Here is a 23,515-nt window from a genome sequence, read left to right as displayed (position 1 = left end):
GCTCGAGACCACTGTGTTTTCTGTGGCACAGATAATCTCTACTTCTCTCTAAGAAGCAAAGAAATATAAATCCTTCCCCTGACTGAAGGATTTGTCCTATAAAATAAACTCAAAGCTGATCGCACTGGGCAGGGCCAATTTAGCGCACAATTAAATCAATACAAGATTTGCCCTTGGCCAATTTTTTAGCCCCTGTCATCCGATAAAACTATAAGTACTATGAGGGATGAGCCACTTCTTAATTGTACACTTAACTCCTCCTAACTGCAGAGTTAGCTTCTGAAATACGGATGGAGATTCAATTAGAGACCTGGGTCTGGAAGATGCTGGGTCTGTAATAGCTCCCTCGGGGATGCTGGCACCAGGGACTTATCACCTTGGCCCCAAGGAACACTCAGGACGGCGTCAGATTTACATCTGATAGGAAACGGTCAGCATGGATGAAACTGCTGGTCATCGGGGGCAGGAAAGCAGGAGGAGGATGGCCTGCACTTTTATAATCAATAACCTGTAGTGACCATTTATCACTGACTGATTCAAACTGATACAGAGACTGCATTAATTTCTAAAGCAAAGCAAGATCTGCAAGCATAAAAGACCTCCTAAGTTTTATAACGGCTGTGTGCAGGCTGGCAGTCTAAGGTCAAGTGCCTACTGAAGACGTCGATGCCCGCCTGGGAGCCACACCGGGCGCCTGCCTCTCCCTACCCAATTCCTGTTGGTCTGCATCATTTCCCTTTGGCAATACATCCAGAACGTATACTGAGTCAGTCAGCTTTTCTCCATCACCCTTCTCGCGTTTCAAGTCACCTGTCCCGCGTGCCTGGACCATGTCTTCCTCCCTGGTCTCCCTGCTTCCACTCTTGTCCACACTGGTCTCGTCTCACTATAGCAGCCAGGTAGTCTTCTTAAAGCATAAGTAAAATTGTATCATCTTCTCCCTCCCCCAGGTTAACCTCCTCCCAGTGCCTTTCTTGATACCTCAGAGTAAAATCCACACCCTGACCTTGCTCCGGTGGTCCCGATATGAATTCTGACCTCAGCACCTTCCCCTCCCCCACTGCTCATTGAGCTCCAGCAGCTCTGGACCTCCCAGGCATCTCCCCTCTGGCCTTGGCTTACACTTTTCCTCTGCCTGAAAGGCCCCATTTGGTTGCCTCCTTCTCATCCACGAGGTCTTAGCTAGCTGTCCTCTCTTGAAAGACGCAACTTCTGATAACCATATAGAGGCAGGGGCTCCCTGGTTTTCTCCATTTTTGCCCCTGAGTTTTTTCATCTGGGCACTTTGATCAATTTGAAGTTACATATTTAATTGCATGTGTACTGATCCATAGTGTCTCTCCCTCTATGTCTGGAAGTGCCACTAAGATAGGAACCTTGTCTGTAACCCCAGGAAGCAATACAGTGCCTGGCATATAAATAAATGTGACTGCAGGAAGGAATGAAGCTGTGTTCTAGGGGGAATGACATAGCCCTGTGACTATATTGGTGTCTTAACGGGGTCCACTTCTGTCTATACCTGGGAAAGGGGTGGTTACCTGGTATCTGGTGGGCTTGCTGTAAGTGTTATTTGCTGTCAGATTTTCAGAATTCCTCATGCCAGCCTGGTACCGAGTCTTCTGGGAAAAAAAAAAGACAAAATACATAGTATGTGACACATATTACATAATACTTAATACATACCTACACGGTAAGAATAGCACCTGCCTAGGGGGCTGCCTCTAAAATGCGGGCCCTCAGGAGGTCCCTGTACCCACTGTGGCTTGGCTTCCTGGAACATGTTTCCTGGGGACTCTGGCTCAGCAGGTTGTCAGTGAGTTACAGAATTACTGTTTGGTCAGCTTTGTTTGGAAAGCACTCAGCTAGAGTGATTGCCCAGAGATTTTTAATATGCTAACAATTGAGGATCTCCAGGAGGGGGAGATAATGGATGGGGAGCCTCCCTTCCCAGGCGTCCCAAACTACAATCCAGCTACTTTCTGGGGAGAGCTATCTGCTTTCGAGTACTAAGGAGCCCCTCCGTGGGGTCCCAGCTCAGTCCGACAGGAAGGCGGGGGGGTGGCACTAAGGCCGGTTAGCAGCCCCTGCTGGTACTGCAGCTGTGCTGAAGTGCCAGCTGATTCTGAAAAGCACGGGGTCCCTCCTCAGAGCTCCTGATTTGCCTGGTTTCAGAGGCATCCTGTCAATCAAAGACACACAGCTCCCCTCTTCCCCATCTGCTGCCCCTCCAGTCCCTTAAGTCCCGTGCTACCTACCCTGAATTTAGAATTCAGCATGCCCATTTCAAGGTCATTTTCACAGCTTTTGGCCTTAGATTTGCAGAGTTTTATGAGGCACATCTTGATTCTCATTATGAGATAATAAAACGATTTAGGACTTGGCACTAGATTAAAAGGAGCAGGTAGAGTTCTTCCTTCATCAAAATAAGACAGCCAGAGCTTCGCTCGGGCGAACTTCCACTCCACGTCTGCATCCTCCTGCAGGGCGAGGAAGACAACAGTACATCGTCAGAGGCCGCGCCCTCCAGCAGACTCATCCCACCAGCCACAGAGGTGGGCCCTGCGGGGCATTTAAATGTTCTAGGAGACATATTATGAAAATGAAACAAGTGAAATTAACTTCAGTGATGTATTTTACTGAATGCAGTAGACCCAAAATGTTATCATTTCAGCATGTAATCATTATAGAAATGATTCATAAGATAGTTTACATTTTCTTTGCATACCAAGTCTTCAAAATTGGCATGTGGTCTATACTCACAGCACATCTCAGTTTGGACTGGCCACATTTTGAGTGATTAGTACATGTGGTTTCGTGGCTACCATATTAGATGCCACCGTGTATTTCCTACTAGAAAGTGGATTTGAGTGCTGCCAACAATGTTAAGAGTCTAGCATTTAAGTCTAGAGACCCAAAGAATTGATGCTTTTGAACTACGGTGCTGGAGAAGACTCTTGAGAGTCCTCTGGACAGCAAGGAGATCAAACCAGTCAATCCTAATGGAAACCAACCCTGAATACTCATTGGAAGAACTGATGCTGCAGCTGAACCTCCAATGCTTTGGCCACTTGATGCAAAGAGCTAACTCATTGGAAAAGACCTTGAAGCTGGGGAAGATTGAAGGTGAAAGGAGAAGGGGATGACAAAGGATGAGATGGTTGGATGGCATCACTGCTTCAATGGACGAGAACTTGGGCAGACTCCAGGAGATAGCGAGGGACAGGGAGGTCTGGCGTGCAGCAGTCCATGGGGTCGCGAAGAGTCAGACGTGACTTAGTGACTGAACAATAACAACAGCTAGCATATGCAATTCAAGGGAGCAAGCCTGCATGTAGCTGGCAAGAGGCAGTCTGCTCTTCCCTGGTGGTGGCGGTAGACTTAAAGCCCAGATCTGCTACTCCGGACTTGGTGTCAATGCCAGAATGCCAAGTGGGCCCCCTGAGAGGTAGCAGGGCTGTGTTCTCTATAGGTGCCCAGCCTCCATGGGCCCCTGTCCTAAGAGGGCAGTCTGAGGCCAGGGGTTTGGAATCAACTGGACTGTTACCAGCTGTGTGATGTAGGTAGTGGCCTTGGGCTTCCTCCTCTGCTCTTGGTGATCACACTGCTGGCCTCCCATGGCCCTGGGGTTGGCATTGATTACGTGTTCCGTGAGCAGTGGGTTTCTCTCCCCACGGTACTGGCTTCACTTCAAGGGGCTGTGGGCCCAGCCGGGTCCCACCTGAGGCTGCTGGCAGGCCAGGAGGGCATAAGGTCACCACCAGCGAGCTTGACCAATTTGTCTGCTTTTGCTGAGACCCCATCAGCACCTGGCCTGGTCTATGGGGATATACTCTACAGGCCTTTTAGACTGGAAGCTCTGTGAGGGCAGGGTCATTTCTGATCTCTGCCATACAACAGAGAGATGTAGGTGGGACTCCCAACCTGAGAGGAAGGGTGATATGGTGGTGGGAGCACAGGCTCCCGAGCCTGCCTGGGTTCAAATCCTGCCTCTGTTCCTCACTAGCTGGGTCACCATAGCAGGAGACTTAACTGCTCTGGGCCTCAGTTTCCTCATCTATGAAATGAGGACAGTAACACCTACTTCACAGGCTGCTGTGGGAATGAAAGAAGTTAATGCATGAAAAACAATGTAGGATATTAATACTTGGTAAACTGTCAGTAAATAGTATTTGCATCTCCATAGCTTAACCCAGTACCTGGTGTTCAACCTTCAGTCACCCAGCCAACCTCTACTACGTGCCGACTTACAGTTCACCTACTGTATGCCGGCCCATGCCAGGGAAGCACTGGGTTTGGCAGACGTGACCTCCTGGGACACAGAGCCTGGCCAGTGACAGGAGTATGTTAACTCATCAGCTCTCTGTTTCTAGATCTGGGCTCACAGCTGGGGGAGGTGCTGGGGGTGGGGTTCTGCCCTTGGGGGTCAGGGAGGGCTGCCCCAAAGGCTAGTGTTTATGCTGAGATCCAAAGGGTGAGGAGTCCTCAACCAGGTCAAGTGTGGGTGCACTGGGGTGGAGAAGAGTAGCAGTTAATCAGCGGAGAGGCAGCGAGAAGCGTAAACAGCTCTTTGTGGGCAATAAAGAGCAGGAGACAGAGAGGGTAAAAGCTGCGAAGGGGGGTGGAGGGAGGGTTGTTTGTAGTTACACATTTTATTTTCAAGATCAAGAGATGCATTTAGATGCTGACAGGAAGGATTAGACAGAGAAAGAGAGGGTGAGGATGCAGGCGGGGAGGGGAAGGCAGGGGGCCCAGGGACCTGGGAAGGGCTGCTCAGGGGTAGAAGGCGTGTCTGCCCACGGGAGGGCAGTGGCAGGGGCGGAAGCAGGCTCAGAGGCAGGCGCATCTGTGGATTCAGATGTAGATGTTCAAGAGCTATTGAAGAAATAAGTGTTCTCCTGCAGGGATTTACAGATTTACAGGGATTTACTTCACCACAGTTCAGTGTGACCACGGACACGCCGGGCGCATCCCGGCAGCAGTCCTCAGGGTCCTGCTACAGGAGTCAGCAGTGAGCCGGTGGGGACTGTGCGCTCCCACCCCGCAAGGAGAAGCCCAGTGCCCAAGGGGAGGGGTCGCAGTCCGCTCTCTCTGTCTCCTGGCACCACCCCGTGGTGGGCAACTTGACATCACAAGCCATGGGCTTGCTCACGCCTGTCCCAAACTAGTGGGTATCGCTCATGCCAGTCACGTGACTTCCCACGCTATATTCATTTGGAGCAACGCACAATGTGCTCTGCAGGACGGGGCAGAAACTGGGGGCGAGTGCTCTAGACACCCACGTATGCCAGGCACCAGCTGGGGTCTCTGACACGTGGGGAAGCTGGGGCCCAAGAAGGTTAGTTAGCAACAGCTCATTATCCGCACAGGTGACCAAGCCTGTAAAACATTTGTATATATAAATGTTGTTTGCCTGCTGACACAGTGCTGCCTTTTCCTGCACATGGCCGGGGTGTTAGAGCTGGGGGCTAAGACGAGGGATCACGCAGGTTCACCTCTTCCTCTCTCCTCTTGTCTGTTTCCCTTGTTCAGTCTACACTCTTGAGTGCAGAGCCCAGTATTACAGGCATGCTCCGTCGTGTCTGCCTCTCTGCAACCCCAAGGACCGTAGCTCACCAGGCTCTTCTGTCCATGGGATTTCCCAGGCAAGAATACTGGAGTGGCTTGCTATTTCCTCCTCCAGGGGATCTTCCCGACTCCAGGATCGAACCTGCATCTCTTGCATCTCCTACATTGACAGGCAGATTCTTTACCACTGTGCCACCTGGGAAGCCTGGTGCCAAGTATATACCACACTGTTTGACCCCTCTCTGTCTGGGTACATGCTGTTCCTACTGTATAGAATATTGTTTTTTGGAGGAGTTTTATGGACCAAAGCTTCCCACTAAAATCCATATGTTGAAGTCCTAAGCACCAGTATCTTAGAATGTGGTTGTATTTGGAAAGAGAGTCTTTAAAGAGGTAATTAAGGTTAAGTGAGGCTTTAAGGGTGGTGTGTCCCAATCCAACATGACTGGTGTCATCGTAAGTAGAAGAGACACATGGAGGAAAGGCCCTGAGAGGGCGTAGCAGGAAGGCAGTTATCTGAAAGCAGAAGAGAGAGGCCCCAGAAGAAACCAAGCCAGGAGCTTGACCTTGACTTTCTAGCCTCCAGGGCTATGAGGGAATAACTGTGTTATTTAAGCCACCCAGTCTGTGATATTTTGTTGTGGGAGCCCTAGCAAACTAATCCATGACAATTATTTTCTAAACACGAATAATTGTTTCTTATAAGAGATTTAAGTACTGAGGTATACCAAGCAAATGTGAAAGTCCCCTTTCAAAACTCTTTTCTTGTTTCACTCCCATCCTCAGAGGGTATCATTTCCTACCTTTGCTTTCTGCTTAGGCACATTTGTATTATTATGTACATGAGATTTGCCCAAGGATATTTTTCTACAGCTTGCGTTTTCTTCATTTCACAGTATCATAGAGATTTGCTCTGTCAGCACACAAAAAAAGTCTTATTGTTTATAAACAGTGTTTTAAGGCCCAAGGTAAGAGAAACCCAAGTAAGATGGTAGGTGTTGCAAGAGGGTATCAGGGGGCAGACACACTGAAACCATACTCACAGAAAACTAGTCAATCTAATCACATTAGGACCACAGCCTTGTCTAAGTCAATGAAACTAAGCCATGCCTGTGGGGCAACCCAAGATGGGTGGGTCATGGTGGAGAGGTCTGACAGAATGTGGTCCACTGGAGAAGGGAATGGCAAACCATGTCAGTATTCTTGCCTTGAGAACCCCATGAACAGTATGAAAAGGCAAAATGATAGGATACTGAAAGAGGAACTCCCCAGGTCAGTAGGTGCCCAACACGCTACTGGAGATCAGTGGAGAAATAACTCCAGAAAGAATGAAGGGATGGAGCCAAAGCAAAAACAATACCCAGCTGTGGATGTGACTGGTGATAAAAGCAAGGTCCGATGCTGTAAAGAGCAATATTGCATAGGAACCTGGAATGTCAGGTCCATGAATCAAGGCAAATTGGAAGTGGTCAAACAAGAGATGGCAAGAGTGAACGTTGACATTCTAGGAATCAGTGAACTAAAATGGACTGGAATGGGTGAATTTAACTCAGATGACCATTATATCTACTACTGTGGGCAGGAATCCCTCAGAAGAAATGAAGTAGCCATCATGGTCAACAAAAGAGTCTGAAATGCAGTACTTGGATGCAATCTCAAAAACTACAGAATGCTCTCTGTTCATTTCCAAGGCAAACCATTCAATATCACAGTAATCCAAGTCTATGCCCCAACCAGTAACGCTGAAAAAGCTGAAGTTGAACAGTTCTATGAAGACCTACAAGAGCTTTTAGAACTAACACCCCAAAAAAGATGTCCTTTTCATTATAGGGGACTGGAATGCAAAAGTAGGAAGTCAAGAAACACCTGGAGTAACAGGCAAATTTGGCCTTGGAATGCGGAATGAAGCAGGGCAAAGACTAATAGAGTTTTGCCAAGAAAATGCACTGGTCATAGCAAACACCGTCTTCCAACAACACAAGAGAAGACTCTACACATGGACATCACCAGAGAGTCAACACCGAAATCAGATTGATTATATTCTTTGCAGCCAAAGATGGAGAAGCTCTATACAGTCAACAAAAACAAGACCAGGAGCTGACTGTGGCTCAGATCATGAACTCCTTATTACCAAATTCAGGCTCAAATTGAAGAAAGTAGGGTAAACTGCTAGACCGTTCAGGTATGACTTAAATCAAATTCCTTATGATTATACAGTGGAAGTGAGAAATAGATTTAAGGGCCTAGATCTGATAGATAGAGTGCCTGATGAACTCTGGAATGAGGTTCGTGACATTGTACAGGAGACAGGGATCAAGACCATCCCCATGGAAAAGAAATGCAAAAAAGCAAAATGGCTGTCTGGGGAGGCCTTACAAATACCTGTGAAAAGAAGAGAGGCAAAAAGCAAAGGAGAAAAGGAAAGATATAAGCATCTGAATGCAGAGTTCCAAAGGATAGCAAGAAGAGATAAGAAAGCCTTCTTCAGCGATCAGTGCAAAGAAATAGAGGAAAAGAACAGAATGGGAAAGACTAGAGATCTCTTCAAGAAAATTAGAGATACCAAGGGAACATTTCATGCAAAGATGGGCTCGATAAAGGACAGAAATGGTCTGGACCTAACAGAAGCAGAAGATATTAAGAAGAGGTGGCAGGAATACACAGAAGAACTGTACAAAAAAGATCTTCATGACCCAGATAATCATGATGGTGTGGTCACTCATCTAGAGCCAGACATCTTGGAATGTGAAGTCAAGTGGGCCTTAGGAAGCATCACTATGAACAAAGCTAGTGGAGGTGATCGAATTCCAGTGGAGCTATTTCAAATCCTGAAAGATGATGCTGTGAAAGTGCTGTACTCAATATGCCAGCACATTTGGAAGACTCAGCAGTGACCACAGGACTGGAAAAGGTCAATTTTCATTCCAATCCCAAAGAAAGGCAATGACAAAGAATGCTCAAACTACCGCATAATTGCACTCATCTCACACACTAGTAAAGTGATGCTTAAAATTCTCCAAGACAGGCTTCAGCAATATGTGAACCATGACCTCCCTGATGTTCAAGCTGGTTTTAGAAAAGGCAGAGGAACCAGAGATCAAATTGCCAACATCCGCTGGATCATGGAAAAAGCAAGAGAGTTCCAGAAAAACATCTATTTCTGCTTTACTGACGATGACAAAGCCTTTGACTGTGTGGATCACAATAAACTGTGGAAAATTCTGAGAGATGGGAATACCAGACCACCTGACCTGCCTCTTGAGAAATCTGTATGCAGGTCAGGAAGCAACAATTAGAACTGGACATGGAACAACAGACTGGTTTCAAATAGGAAAAGGAATTCGTCAAGGCTGTATATTGTCACCCTGCTTATTTAACTTATATGCAGAGTACATCATGAGAAATGCTGGGCTGGAAGAAGCACAAGCTGGAATCAAGATTGCTGGGAGAAATATCAATAACCTCAGATATGCAGATGACACCACCTTTATGGCAGAAAGTGAAGAGGAACTAAAAAGCTTCTTGATGAAAGTGAAAGTGGAGAGTGAAAAAGTTAGCTTAAAGCTCAACATTCAGAAAATGAAGATCATGGCATCCGGTCCCATCACTTCATGGAAAATAGATGGGGAAACAGTGTCAGACTTTATTTTTAGCGGCTCCAAAATCACTGCAGATGGTGATTGCAGCCATGAAATTAAAAGACCCTTACTCCTTGGAAGAAAAGTTATGACCAACCTAGATAGAATATTCAAAAGCAGAGACATTACTTTGCCGACTAAGGTCCGTATAGTCAAGGCTATGGTTTTTCCTGGGGTCATGTATGGATGTGAGAGTTGGACAGTGAAGAAAGCTGAGTGCCGAAGAATTGATGCTTTTGAACTGTAGTGTTGGAGAAGACTCTTGAGAGTCCCTTGGACTGCAAGGAGATCCAACCAGTCCATTCTGAAGGAGATCAGCCCTGGGACTTCTTTGGAAGGAATGATGCTAAAGCTGAAACTCCAGTACTTTGGCCACCTCATGCGAAGAGTTGACTCATTGGAGAAGACCCTGATGCTGGGAGGGATTGGGGGCAGGAGGAGAAGGGGACGACAGAGGATGAGATGGCTGGATGGCATCACGGACTCGATGGACGTGAGTCTGAGTGAACTCCGGGAGATGGTGATGGACATGGAGGCCTGGCGTGCTGCGATTCATGGGGTCGCAAAGAGTCGGACACGACTGAGCGACTGAGCTGAACTGAATGTCTGTGCTATCTCAGTTTATTTAAAATGTTGATGGGCTATTTCCAAAATTGTCTTTTAATGAACATCTATGTAAAATATTTCTGCATGGAATTGTTGTATCAAAAGCATCAGCGCATTTTATTTTGTTTTAATGTTGAATTTATTCATTTAACTTCTAATAGGTACAGAGTGATATGATTTTAAGCAGGAAAGGGTTTAAAGAAAAAGCATTTACAGCTATTCTGTCCTCCAACCCCCACCTCTCAACAGTATACCCCCTTCCTGTGTACCCTTTCCGGTTATTTTTCTTTTTCAAATGAGTGTACAATCAAAAAGGAATATGTTTTCATTCTTCTTCCTCTCTACATAAAGACAGTTCAATATATATATTGTTCTGAAGCTTGATTTTTTTCTGCTTACCATTATAATTGGAGGTCTTTCTACATCAGAATATAGAGAACGTCCTCATCCTTTTTAAAAGCTGCGCAGGTTCCCATGGTTCAGACGCATCATAATTTATTTAACTAGATTCCTATTAACGCTCAGTTAGTTTGTTTTTCATTTCTTGCTGTTCCAAACAAGGCTGCAATCAATAGCTCATGGTTCATGCATTTTAGATTTTGATAAATTGCCTCCCGATATACTCTCGATGCCTTTGTCTGTCTAGCAAAATCAGTCTTTGAATGGCCTCTGCAAGCTTCCTCCCCACAGTCACTCACTGTCTCTGCCCTGCACCTCCTACACCTGCTAGGACTTCTCTGGGCGCACTGGCCCCACTGCACTGTCACGTGTGGTTGGTGTATCTGATTTTCCTCACTGTTCTGAGTGAAAACCTCTTTCAGGGCAGAGATTGTGTCTTGGTCATCTCTGTATCACCAGTGCCAAGCACAGGCTCAGCATACAGCATACTTAATAAATAACATAGGCGAGGCAGAAGTGAATGTGGGTGGGAATAAATAGTCATTCCAATTTGCCATGGGTCCCCTACATGCTCTCCTGAGGGGTACGTGTAAAAGCGGAAAGATTCATGACACTGACTCTGCCCTCGCTGGGCCATTACAGGTGTAGTGAGCCATGCCTTGTGGCTGGCTGGCTGGGGGTGCTTCTTGGAGCAATCCAGGAAGAATGCCTGTTGTTTGCTCTGCACTCATAATTAATAACACATGGGCTTCTAACATCATTACCCTCATCATCCCTCAAACAGGGATGCAGATTAAAGTCAGGGAGAGAGAGCATTTCCAATTAACTGGTCTTACCTCAATTTCCTGATACGAGTTGTTGATCATGGCTATTAGCATATTGAGCAGCACGACCACCATGGTGACGTTATAAACGCCGTAGAGAACGTAGCCGATGTTCTCGATGAATTTGTGGTCATATTTCAGCACCACCGAGATCACTTCAGACAAGCCAAAGATGGACCAAAATAAAGTTTTGAAGCTTTCTTCAACCCTAGAAGGAAACAGACAGTCCTCTTAGGCAGTTTGCATCAACTGGCAACTCTCACTTGGAGAACTGCCACCACCCAGACATCAGTGGTTATTCTGGAGTGGGGCTGGGGCAGCTCGCTGGTGCCTGGATTCTGAAACCGTGAGATATTCAGGTCCCTAAGAAAACTTGAAAGAACACAGTAGGGCAAGCTCTTTCTTTCCCATTCAATCCTTTTATTGGGACTCTTGGCTACAGCAGCAGTTCTTACCTTGTTGCAATTACTTTACCATTTAAAATTAACTGCCAGGGCAAATGTTTGTCCTTGTAGGTTATTAGCCTCAGAAAGCACACTCTTCCTTCAGTAGCCTCTTGAGTGTCTCTTCTCAAACTATCCAGCCCCACAGGGAAGGGAAGAGGCTGGTGTTTGCGAATGGAGCCAGCATCACTGGTGACTGGGGCTTGCTGGTCATCGTCACAGGGCAGTGCACTTAAGCCCCGTGACCACCTCTGCAACGGGCTGGCTTATTACCTCCATCTGACAGGTGGAAGGAGTGATGCTAAGAGCCTACCCTGCCTTTCCCAGGAGCACTCAGCTGGCAAGTGTGGGTACGAATCCAGGCACTCCTGAGATTTTCAAAAGTAGGTCCTTCAAACCACGAAGGTTTACCTCCACCCTGGCTCTGGGTAGTGAGGCCAACCTCATATATTGGGTGCTCTAATTTGGGGATGAGTTTTCAGGAATGAGAGTGATGAGTCTTGTGTGTCCATATTGATCAATAAATTCACCAGGTAACTGCCTAAACTTCGTCCTGCAGCTCAAGAGGCTGCTCGTGCTGTGAGAGCAGCCCGGGGGAGAGCTGGCTTTTAGGACACTGCTCTTTGATGCTTCTGAGATGATCAAGGCACCAAAATACCTTGGTTTTAGATAGTACAGTACTATTCTATATGAATAGTATAGACTATTTCATAGTCTGTACTTTGTGGCTCTGACCCTATATCAGGTTTGTGACATATAATTCAATTTAAAAGCTGGGTTTTGGTTGGGTGCTTTACAGAATGCATGTGTGTGGTACCTGAAGGGTTAAGTACAGATATTTCAGTTTGCATCCAGATTTTGGGTACTATTTTGAGAAAGCACTTTCTTTTTTCTCTTTAACATTTCAGACTTTTAGCACTCACCCACAAATGGCCAGGATTAGCTAGGTCTTGGGGGAAAAAAAACAGCATTTTTTTAGAGGATTGGTATTTATTTGACAAGATGTACAAGAATACTAGTATTCGTCACTTGGGCTAAAAATCCAACACTGATTTGCATGAATTTTCAGCTCTCCTGTGTGTGTGTATGTTTGTGTGTGAAAGAGAGAGAGAGAGTGTGTGTGTGGCTGGGTGTGTGGGTGTATGTGTTTGTGTGTCTAGCCAGCTGTTTGCTCATTCCCTGTGAATCCCAGAGTCTGAAGCCTGAGCACTAAACTGAGTTTTTGTTGCCATCATCTGTTTCTGGTTTCTTTGGAATCTGTGAGTTTGGAATATTTAACTTGGTTTTAGTAAGAAGGAGTTTAGGGGTTCATCAGTAATGACTGGATATCAAGGGATCACGTTAGAGCCCCAGCACCTGATGCCCATTCTCCTCACATGAGATGCAGCATCCGTTTTCTGTGAAAAAGATGCTGTTCAGTGTGTGGGCACGATTCGGACAGGTGTTGCCTTCCATTAAGAAGCAATCTTTCAGTGGTCACCCTTGTGGAAGGGAACCTTGGCACAGAGAACCTAAAACCACTGAATGAGCCACAAATCAAAACTGGAAGGAGATGGTAGGATGTGATTTCTCTGACACTCGGTCCCTGCCTAACAGCGTCTGGTGGAAACCAGAGAACACGTTCTCCAAGGGAGGGGGCCTGGGCAGACAGGTGCTGGTCCAGGGTAACGCACTTACCGGGAACGACTGAAGAAATGGAGACACTGAGAGACACTTTACAGAAATTCATTTTCCCTTTCTTAACCCCACTAACCTTTGGCTGTCATAAATGAAGCAGGCCATTCTGGAACACATCTAGGGAAAACCTTCTGCATTTTGATTGGGAAAATGGCCTAGATTTGGCATGAGTTTTGTTCTCATTTGCTTCTTGCTGTGAATTTTGTTACTAAGCTGTGATTTACCCCGGTACCTTCACTTAGGCATTCTATGTTATTAATCTGGAGGAGGAAGAGATTGCCCACTAAGCAGTATGTGTTCCAGTAAGAGAAGAATATTTACAGACCCCTAAACCTATGCCTTGGTCCCTTCTCTAACACCCCACCCCCCACCCCTAAGGCTTAGAATGCTGATCTGTTCAATTTGTTGCCTGGCTGTCAGACAGTCTTCACACCAGTTTCATTTCTATTCTACAGGTTTAGAAGTTGCCTCTGGACTTGAACTTGGCCATGACCTCCAAGAGAATCTAATTATAGGTGGCTCAGACTCAGTGGGACTGCTAGAGTGGAAATGAGCCCCTCTAAAGCAGTAAGCCTTGACGTTGGGCTGGGCAGGAAGGGATCTTAGCCAAAGTATGCATTTTTAACAAATTCTTCTAAGTTCTTTGGGGAGTGTCTGTAGCCCTTGCTTCCTTTCATCAAGGAGCAGAAGGCGTTGCAGTAACAAAGATTTCCATTAAGGAAAAGCTGGGTCCATTGTCTCAATCATCTATAATGGCTAGATTCATTACTGGGGTCTCTTGAGTCTTTCATTTGTACTCATGCCCTGTGATAACTGGATAGACTGTTTTTGCTGTTGTTGTTTCTCAGACGGGACCTTATGGGCTGAGCTTATGCCCAATTAGCTGGGCTAAGTGGTAAATGGCAAGCAATACAATATGTTGTCCATACATATAACTAAATTCTAAGTGGAACTGAACGATTTAATGTTTAAAAATTACATAGTCAGAAAGCCAGAATAAGATATCAATATTTATATAATCTTGGTCTGGGAGAAGTTTCAGAAACTAAAAAGGGGAAGATGGAAAGGCGTGCAAACACAAAGCTTGACTTGTATATGTCGAAAACATATTAAGTAAAATTACAGGGCAAAGGACTGAGGAAAGGATTTGCAGCCCATATTCCAATGGCTGATGTCCTTCTGACATAAAGAGCTCTTATGAATTGATGTGAAATGACAGACATCCTTGCTGAAAAATAAATGGGGGACAAAATCTTCCATGAAAACTTGATGCTTTTTGCGGTGACAACAGCTCCACAAGTAACTGGATAGATCAGGTTAGTGGCATCTTCTGGTTTAACACGCAGCAGGGAATAAATGAAACGTGTCCTCCCGGCCCTGTGTTACCTTGACCTTGGAAACCCATAATGACACATTCTTAGAGAGAACGCTGGCATCGGATAGGAATCAGTAGTACATTCTTAACTGCAAGATCTTGGGCATCGGAGCCAGCCCCAATGTCATGTGTGGTGATGATACTCTCTGAGTCATGTACCAATCATCACTCGTAATTTTCAGGAGCTATGGGATACAGGGCATGGGGCACAAGACCAGTCACTGCAGAGGTATGGGGCTCTCTTTCAAGAAAAAAGTTATCTTGTGATTGATTTAGTTGATATTCACCATGAGGCCATTTGTTTCGCAGAAACCTGCCCCCCACCCACTCTCAGATGGCTGGTCTCTAGGCTAAATTCGAGGTTCCTTACTGATAGGGGTGGGAGGTGCTGGTTCCTTATTTGCTCCCACCCACTCTGGCTATTCACCAAGCTTGGCACAGTTTCCTGCAGTTGGGTCAGTCACAGGACTCTTCACAGAGGTGGCTGGAGGGGTAAGGAAGCAAAGACGCACGCCTGGCTTTAAGCCCCAGCCCTGCTGTGCACTGGCTCTATGGACCTGCTTGAGCCTCGGTTTGCTCTGCTATGAAAGGGACAGTGATGCTTTCTTATTAGGTTGCTGTAAGATTAAATGGAACAACCTACATGAAGTGTAGAGTAAGGGTCCAATAAACGGTATCTTTTATTTTTACTCATGTGTTTATTTGCTGAACATTCACTGAACTCTGCTTACTTGCCAGCCACCCTACAGAACAGGATGCAGGATGCCCAGAACTGGTTTGTTTTTGTGGAGGTTCCAGGCTAAAGCAAGCCCCCTGGTGGAACAAGTGCAACAAGGCTGTGGGCAAGGATGCTCTGGCTGCCTTGCCCTACCCAGGAACAACATATACAAGCCCATCAGCCCTCAGGGGCTTCCATACAGGGCTGAATGGAGTTAGTCCAGCAGCATATTGACTTTCCTGAACAAGGTTCATTTTACTTCCTGTCTGCAAAGATCATCAGCAACCGTTGATTTCAGGCAAATATTCTTTCCGATTTCTCCAGCCTGTGCTGTCTTTGATTGTCTGGCTGCTGCCTTGCGGCAGAAGGGGCTGAGGTCTCACCAGCAGGCCACCCTAGCGTAACAAGTGCTTCTAATGAAGTCAAAGGGGAAGAGTGCCTCGGGGTGGGATTGCATAGACCCTGATTCACCCTCTTACTGGGAGGGGTGTGTGTGCGGGGGGGAAAGGTTGGGGCTGATTTGTCAAGCAGAAGGCAGGGAGGAGGTAATCTGTTCTCTGAGGCTGTCTCGCCTGGATAATAGGAATTTAATAATAGGTTCCCTGAAGAGGCAGTTGTGTCAGGGCCTCAGAGAACAAACAAGGCGAGGGTTTGGGGTGATTGTTATGGAAATCACTGCTGCCTCAGAATACCACAAGGCCTGTTCCCCGAGTGTCATGGAGCTCTGTTCCCCAGCCCCAAACAGTTCAGTTCGGCTACCTACCCAAATCTGCACGTGCGTGCATATGTGCGTGCTAAGTTGCTTCATCTGTGTTCAACTCTGTGTGACCCTATGGACTGTGTGTAGCCCGCTAGGCTCCTCTGTCCATGGGATTAAAAGAGACTTCAAATTAAGCAGCTGTTTCAGCTCCTGAAAGGCTGTTTCTCAAGTTGGAAGACAATAAATAGCTGGCCTTGAGCTAGAGTTCTGCTGAAGCAGGAACAATACTCACCTGCCTCCCAGTGGGGACTGTAAGAAGGTGCTTGGAATCCAGAAAGACCCCACACGAGTGCTATGCCTCTCCAATGAGAAACACTTGCACCAGGCTTGAGGGTGGTCAGGGCAGGAGTGTCCAGTGCCTGAGGAAGTCTGGACTGCACCCCTGCCACGCGCCTCTGATTCACCTCTTGGTTTATCCTGGGCCCTGAATGAGGAGTGATGGGGATGGTCCAGTAGTTGAGGAGTCTGGCCCCAGAATCAGGGCCGAGGAACTGGGGTGCACAGAGCCTGGACTGATTCATGCTGAGGGCCCACCCCTCTCCCGGGGAGCCTGGTTGCTCCTTGAGGGCAGAGCTGCGTTTCCTTCCTCCTTGAAGTCCCAGACCTAGTGCAGAACTTGGTCTCCTGAAGATACTCAGTAAACTCATGGTCCTTTGGATGAACGAGTCCCCACTGCACATCCCAATTTCCTGCTACTGATCCCGGGGTCGAGGGGAAGCTCTGGTGAAGCAGAGTGCAGGTTCTGTGTCTGACTATGAGCTTTTGGCTAAATAATGTAGCCTCTCTGTGGCTCATTTTTTCTAGCTTCAGAATAGGAAAACAATCGTTACCGCATAGGGTGTTGGTGACGGTTAAATGAACTAATGGAATGCTTGTGAGGCACACAAAATACTGCCTGGCACATAACAATATGCAATAAATGTGGCTAATGTTAGCATGGTCCCCCGCCCCCAACCCTCAGCTGCAAAGGCTCCAGCATCAGGTTGACTCTCACACCCTACCGTCAATTCTCAGAATAATCCTTTAAAACTATGCATCAGATCTTACCTCTTTTCCCTAACAGCTTTCCATAGGCTAACAGTTTGAATCTAGTCACCCAGCTGGGGCTCCCCTGACCTCACGCTGGCTCACCCCTCACTCAGGGTCCTTCTCCCTCTGCCTGGATCACCCTTCCCCTTCCTCCCCACATGGCTGTCCCCCTCATTCTTCTCAGCCATTAAGCTTTAACCTTAATTGTCACCTGGTCAGGTCAGCCTTCTCTGACCATGTCTGAAGGAGGTCTTTCCTGATTATTATCTCAGATGGTAAAGAATTTGCTTGCAGTGCAGGAGACCTGGGCTCAATCTCTGGTCAGGGAAGATCCCATGGAGAAGGAAATGGCTACCCACTCCAGTATTCTTGCCTGGAGAATCCCGTGGACAGAGGAGCCTGGCAGGCTATAGTCCATGCAGTCACAAGACACGACTGAGGGACTAACACTTTCATGATGTTTCTATTTCCTTCCTAGCTCTTAGCACTTAATTTAAAATGTTCTGGGACTTCTCTGGCTCTCCAGTGGTTAAGTCTCTGCCCTTCCGATGTAAGAGGTCCTCCTATTTGGGGGACAAAGATCCCATATGCCATGTGGCATGGCCCAAAATGTTCTCATTTCTTTTTGTTTATTTTTCATCACCACCAACATCATTTCCCCTCTTTTCCCATTCACAGAGCATTGTGACCTCCAGGGGGTCATGACTTGCTCACGGCTCTTCCCCCAATGCCCAGAACAGTGCACGGCTCACAGTGGGGTCTCAGGAGACATCTTTCATCAATGAATGATTGAAGCTGGGAAACCGAGGCATGCTGTGATTTGTCTTAGCCAGCTTGCCTCAGACTCACCTCATAGCTAGCTGTTTTCCTGTTAATATTCTAGAGCGAGCCCTGGACAGTCCAGTTTTCTGTCACTCTGTCACTTTGAAGAATGACAGGTACACCTTATTTCCATCCTAGAGTTGCATTTTGGTGAATAAAAGGTTGAAATTTCCTTGTTTAAGATGTTGCAAGTCAGCCTGAGAATAAGATAGAGGAGTGCCTGCAAATACGCTCTGAAGGTGTCATCCAAAAGAGCACATTTCCTGTGTTCCATCAAGTCTTTTTCCTCACAACTTTGTGGGCTCCTGGCCTGTTCCAGAAGCTCAAAGGTACCAGGCTTTAAGAATTCATGTCATGAATAATCATGAGGAGAGGGTATAAATAAACATTATACGATAGCAGAATGTCTGCTGTAATAGGTATAATCATTTTTCTAAAGTAGCTCAGGGAAAGATATATATTTTTATCACTTCTTGGAGGACTATGTGAAGATAAATTATATTAGGCTGAAATTATTATTATTTTTGGACACATACAGGTTATTCCCAGATGCCTAGCCTTTCTGAGCCTGACCTGAGCCCCAGCATTGACCACTGCCATCTCCTCCATCAAGTCTTCAATCTCTCTGGGCTAGTTTCCCCACATGAAAATGGGTACAATGAGCTCTCTCATCCCGCCCCCCCCCCCAAACCCTTAAGCCTAACTTGAATGTATAAGATGAAAGGTGAGATGATAACTTTCAAATATGATACAGTACAATGATAACACTTCCATACTGGGGATGCCCATATTGCAACATGGACCCGGCACCCTGGGAAAACCTCTCCTCCTCAGAGCCCAGGAGGCTGACCCCACTCCACGTTCCCACCTGCAAACTCACTCCACGTGCTCGGTACAAGGAACACGGCAGAGGCCACGGTCCTATGATGCTGTTCTGATTTCTCCTGACTGGCTGCTGGTTATAGTGAGTTGCATGAGGGCAGACAACGCCATTCAACCTCAGCTGCCCCAGCAGGTCCTCCTCTGCAGGCAGGCCCTTCTTGCAGATGTGGCCCTTTGCTCTCAGGAGGCCCCTCTGGCTCATCACTCCCTTCTGGATGCTTCTGGGCCTATATGGCTCACCCGACAGTCTCCCTTTCCTCCCTTCCTTGGGTCAGGGAAGCCTCAGGCTCTTCTGTCTACAAAGCACAATATGACACTTCTAGCGTAAGAGCACTTTCTCCCCTTCAGCAGGTCTCTGCTTGTCCCTTGGTACTGAGGATGGGCCCTCCTCAAGGTCCCCATTGCTCCTCTAGTCCTTCAGGACATGGACCACTTCACCCATGCTTCTGGAAGGTAGTTTGTAGTGTCTTCCTTCAGCTCTGCTGGGTGTGGGTTCTGGGAAAGGCCAAACCAAGCCCCTATTCCTTTCCCCAGTCACTAGGAACTTACCCTCTTCCCCATGATACCCTCTTGATTCTCCTTCTACGTACTTCTAGGGCCTAATCAACATCAGAACCTGAGAACACCCTCCTTTCACCCCGCCCACACACCCTGACATGCAGGCAGCCACCAGGATGCATTTACTCTAACCGTCTCCATTGCCTGTTCTCCATCCTGGCTGCCACCCCTTAGTGCAGGCTTGCATCCTCTCAGATTGTGGTTCCTGCCACAGACTCTTCATGGATCCATCAGTTCCCTTCGGAGCTGCATTTCTTCCAGAACATTTGCTCGGTTGCACATATGGCCTCATTCCTGTGACTGTTTGATTAATATCTGTCTTCCCAATCAGTCTGCAAGTTTCATGAGTATTTCTGCTCATTATAAGACCCCCTTTGGAGAAGGAAATGGCAATCCACTCCCGTATCTTGCCTGGAAAATCCCATGGATGGAGGAGCCTGGTGGCTACAGTCCATGGGGTCGCAAAGAGTTGGACATGACTGAGCGACTAACACATTCCCAACCAGTCTGCAAGTTCCAGAGTATTTCTGCTCATTATAAAACCCCCAGCACCAAGCTCAGGCAAAGAGTCCCTTCCTCCGCCTTCCAATCCACCCTTTACACTATTATCACAGTGTTCTTGCTGGAGGCAGATAAAACCAGCTTCCTCATTTTAAAAAAGGCCTTAGAGACGCTGACACCCTATTGGGACTTACTTCTAAAGACCATCACAGTCTAGCTCCTGATGGATTATCTGATTGAATTTTCCACCATTTCCCCAAACTCTCACCTGCTTGCCTACTTTCTTTTCACAAAAGTTTTCTCTTCAATGTACCATAGGCTCTTAAGACAACACTTAGCATTCTAACTATAGGCTGCAACAGATGTTATGGCAGGGGATCCAGATGTTCAAACAGGAAAGGAATAGAGATCACCACTGCCTCAGGCACAGGGAAGAGCTTACCTTTGGGCAGATTTCTTAATTGCTCCTTGACCATGGGGCTCTCCCCTCTTTGTTTTTAGCTTCTAGAGTTTCTTCTGCTTCTCTTTCTGTTTCTGCATGAATGCCTCATCTCATCCATCCCCTTGGCCTTTTTCTTGGGCTGCTTCAGGGGCTTCTTGCCACCTTTTGTGGCCTGACAAACTATTTGTTGTTCCTTCCCCAGACCTTGCCAATGGAAGCGGCTTTTGCGATTGTTAAGAAAATTCTCACCTATTATGAGGCATTGAAACATCTGAACAAATCCAAATCAGGGGAATGAGGTAGCTGCTTTCTACACTTAAAAAAAGTGCTCAGCTCTTTTACCTTAAACAGGCCTCCATGATCCTCTGATTAGGGTCACCCCCTCCATGAAGCCTTCCCTGACCCTGCCTGGCAGATTTCAGTGCTTCCTCCTCACTGGGCTGCCTGAGTACCCTTTGATCACATGGTGTAAATAACGGATGCCCCCACCCTTTGTTGAAATTCCCTACTTGTCTATGAGTTCCTCAAGGATGGGAAGATTATATTATTAATCTTTATAACCTCAGGGCCAAACACAGAACTTGGCATGGAGTAGCTGCTCCCTAACATTTGTCAAATGAGTGAGCACAGTTTGGAATAGAAGCATGCTTTACCCAGGGACAATCGCAGGCTGCTTCTTGACAGTGGAGATATATAGAATCATCCAGCTCCTAAGGACAGTCAAAATCTGAATTTAATATGCCATTCTTTAGTATTTAGTGTCACAGGAAAGTGACCCAACTTTTAAAGACATTTAGCTTCTACCTTGGAGCCCAGGCCCTGGTGTGGGAGTGGGGGAATTTTAGGTCAGAAGGTGGAAGACAGGCCTGAAGCCATGCAGATCTGGGTCCAAATCCTCTTCTTGGTTCTGTGGTCTTGGGCAAGTCCATCTCACTGAGCCTCAGTTTCTTGGTAGTAGTGTCTGTGTTATTCCATAGTTTTGTGGATTAAATGAGAGGGCATATCATGTGTTTGTCATGAGCTGCTCAGCAGCAGGGTGGTACAGTGGCCCTGGGGTGTGGTATGTGTGGGCAGAGTCTCAGGGAGCCCTTCCTCAGCCCCAGGGCTCACCTCCTGGCGCTCTGGAGGGAGGAGCTGGCTTTCCTGCAGCCCCACTGAGGTGGCTGGAGCTGACTCAATGCCTTCTGCCCCTGCTGTACAAACAAGTTTGTGTACATAGAGTATGGAAACTTTCCACGACTATCATAGAAAACAGAAGCTTCTAATTTTGCCCAGCACTGCTGAAGTTCCTTTTGGTAAAATGATTCCTCAGAAACGGAATAACCTTAAGAGAGGTATTTGAAGTTGACTCCACGACAGGCTGTAGAAAAGATCAGCTGGGGTCCCTTTTGAGGATCAGGGCCTACATTTAATCTCCAATCAAAACTAAGTGGGGGAGGCCAAGTTCACCCAAAGGGAAGACCAGAAGCCCATCCTGAGTCATGTTAGAGAGCCCTTCACTTCCCTGCCCTGGGTCCCCTCGTTGCCCCCAGCTCCTTCTGTTCTTCTCTGGGTACCTCTCCTACCACAGTCACCAGTTGGAGGATAGGGAAGCCCACCCTTTCCCTTGGTATTCTCATCCAGCTGTATGTCAATAGTGAGCCAAGGATTTTTGTCTCTTTTTCCAACACTAACTAGAGCGCTGGATCCCAAGGTTTCCATATGATCTCTAAGCAGAAAAGCTTTGCCTTATGGAATATGTGTATTCCAACAAAAGGGGCTGCAAAACAAAACTCCAGAAAGCAAATCCTATGTGTCTACTGATTTCCATGATAACATCAAAGATATGTTCCCAATAAGAACACAATTTCTAACAGTTGGAATTGAGAACTTAAAGACTTTTTTTTAAAGAAAATGCATTTTCAGGTGATTTCACTTCCGCTTCCTCAGCCTTGTCTCTGGACACTGAGGTTTCACACTCTGAGAGCATAAAGCTGGTCTGCACACCTCCTCCTCCTCCTCCCCTCTGGCCGCCTGTAGCATCTAACAGAAATGACTTAGAGACAGTGAGCTGCCAGCTGGTGCCCGTCTGTCATGGGCAGACAAGCCCAGCTCACTGCCCAGTGGCCTATGCACACATGCCCCTGTTCTTGCACCTCCCTGAATGCCAGCTCCTGACACTGAAGCCAGTGTGAAATGTAAGCACACCTTTGGTTCTGAAGGTGAAGGGAGCAGGGAAGTTGGGAACTGCTCCTAGGATTTGACTGCTGACCATGCTCTCTGCTGAGATCTGACTACCTATTCTGACTTCACAGGGCTTGAAATTCTCTAAGACTCTCACTTAGTTCAACAAGGGCTTTGCTGGTGGCCCAGACAGTAAAGAATCTGCCTGAAATGCAGGAGATCTGGGTTTGATCCCAGGGCTGGGAAGATCCCATGGAGAAGGGAATGGCTATCCACTCCAGTATTCTTGCTTGGAGAATCCCATGGACAGAGGAGCCTGGTGGACTGTAGTCCATGGGGTCATCTAGAGTTGGACACGACTGAGCATGTAAGCGTGGACATGTAACCAGTGGGATTCGAGTGGGACTGGCTCTTCTGAGCCGCCTGGGCCCCACCCCGAGGTGAACAGGCAGCTTATGGGACAGTGCCCTGTTGCTCCCTAATGGCTGACTTCCGAAGCGGAACCTGAACACCCCTTAGGGACCCAAACTGTCCTTCAACATGGCTAGGGTGGGGTTGCAGAAGCAAAGATAGGGGTAGGGCACCTGTAGTGTGCTCCAGCCCAAATTTCCCTTCTGTAGGGTTGAGTCTTCTGACTATAAAAACAGATGAGAGGACCCATCCTCCCCGAAAGCTCTGAAGTCCACAGACAGAGGACCCCTGGGGGGTGGGCCAAAGGGAGCATTCTGAGTGGGGCAGAGTGGCCTGGGTACGGGCTGCTATGAAGCATTCAGCTTTATTGTCAATCTTGGAGGCACTCAGAGTAGCTCTGAGTCCCCTAAATCATGAGAATCCCTTATCCTCATGTGGCTCTTTGTGTATCAAGGAAATCTTGGGTTGGGGGGTGGGAGGTGTGTGTGACATGCTCCAGAGAGCAGTCAAAAGGTAAGAGATGACATTTACAAAAATCCATCCTTTCCTCTCCACTTCACTGCTCTATTGACTGTTTCCCTGTTCAATCAAATCCTATTCACAGCTTCACATCCCCTTTTAGGGGCTGCCAAGGTGACAAATATCCTGTCCCGTCTTTACTCTGCTTGCCGCTGCCGTGCCTGCTCCTCTCCCTTGCCCACG

General features: G+C 47.2%; 1 protein-coding gene across 3 annotated transcripts in view; it reads right to left on the bottom strand.

Moving 5' to 3' along the window:
- The window catches only part of TRPC7 (transient receptor potential cation channel subfamily C member 7), a 148,854-nt gene that overhangs the window by 7,860 nt on the left and 117,479 nt on the right, over positions 1 to 23,515 (bottom strand). For all 3 annotated transcript variants that reach the window (XM_005682964.2, XM_005682965.2, XM_005682966.2), the window contains 3 exons: positions 11,045 to 11,240; positions 2,256 to 2,477; positions 1,539 to 1,619 (listed from right to left, as the gene is read on the bottom strand). In XM_005682964.2, coding sequence (XP_005683021.2) covers positions 1,539 to 1,619; positions 2,256 to 2,477; positions 11,045 to 11,240 — 499 coding nt within the window. The remainder of the gene's footprint in view (positions 1 to 1,538; positions 1,620 to 2,255; positions 2,478 to 11,044; positions 11,241 to 23,515) is intronic.

Source organism: Capra hircus, chromosome 7 (assembly GCF_001704415.2).
Source record: "Capra hircus breed San Clemente chromosome 7, ASM170441v1, whole genome shotgun sequence".
Taxonomy (NCBI): domain Eukaryota; kingdom Metazoa; phylum Chordata; class Mammalia; order Artiodactyla; family Bovidae; genus Capra; species Capra hircus.
This window is presented reverse-complemented; position numbering and strand designations above follow the sequence as displayed.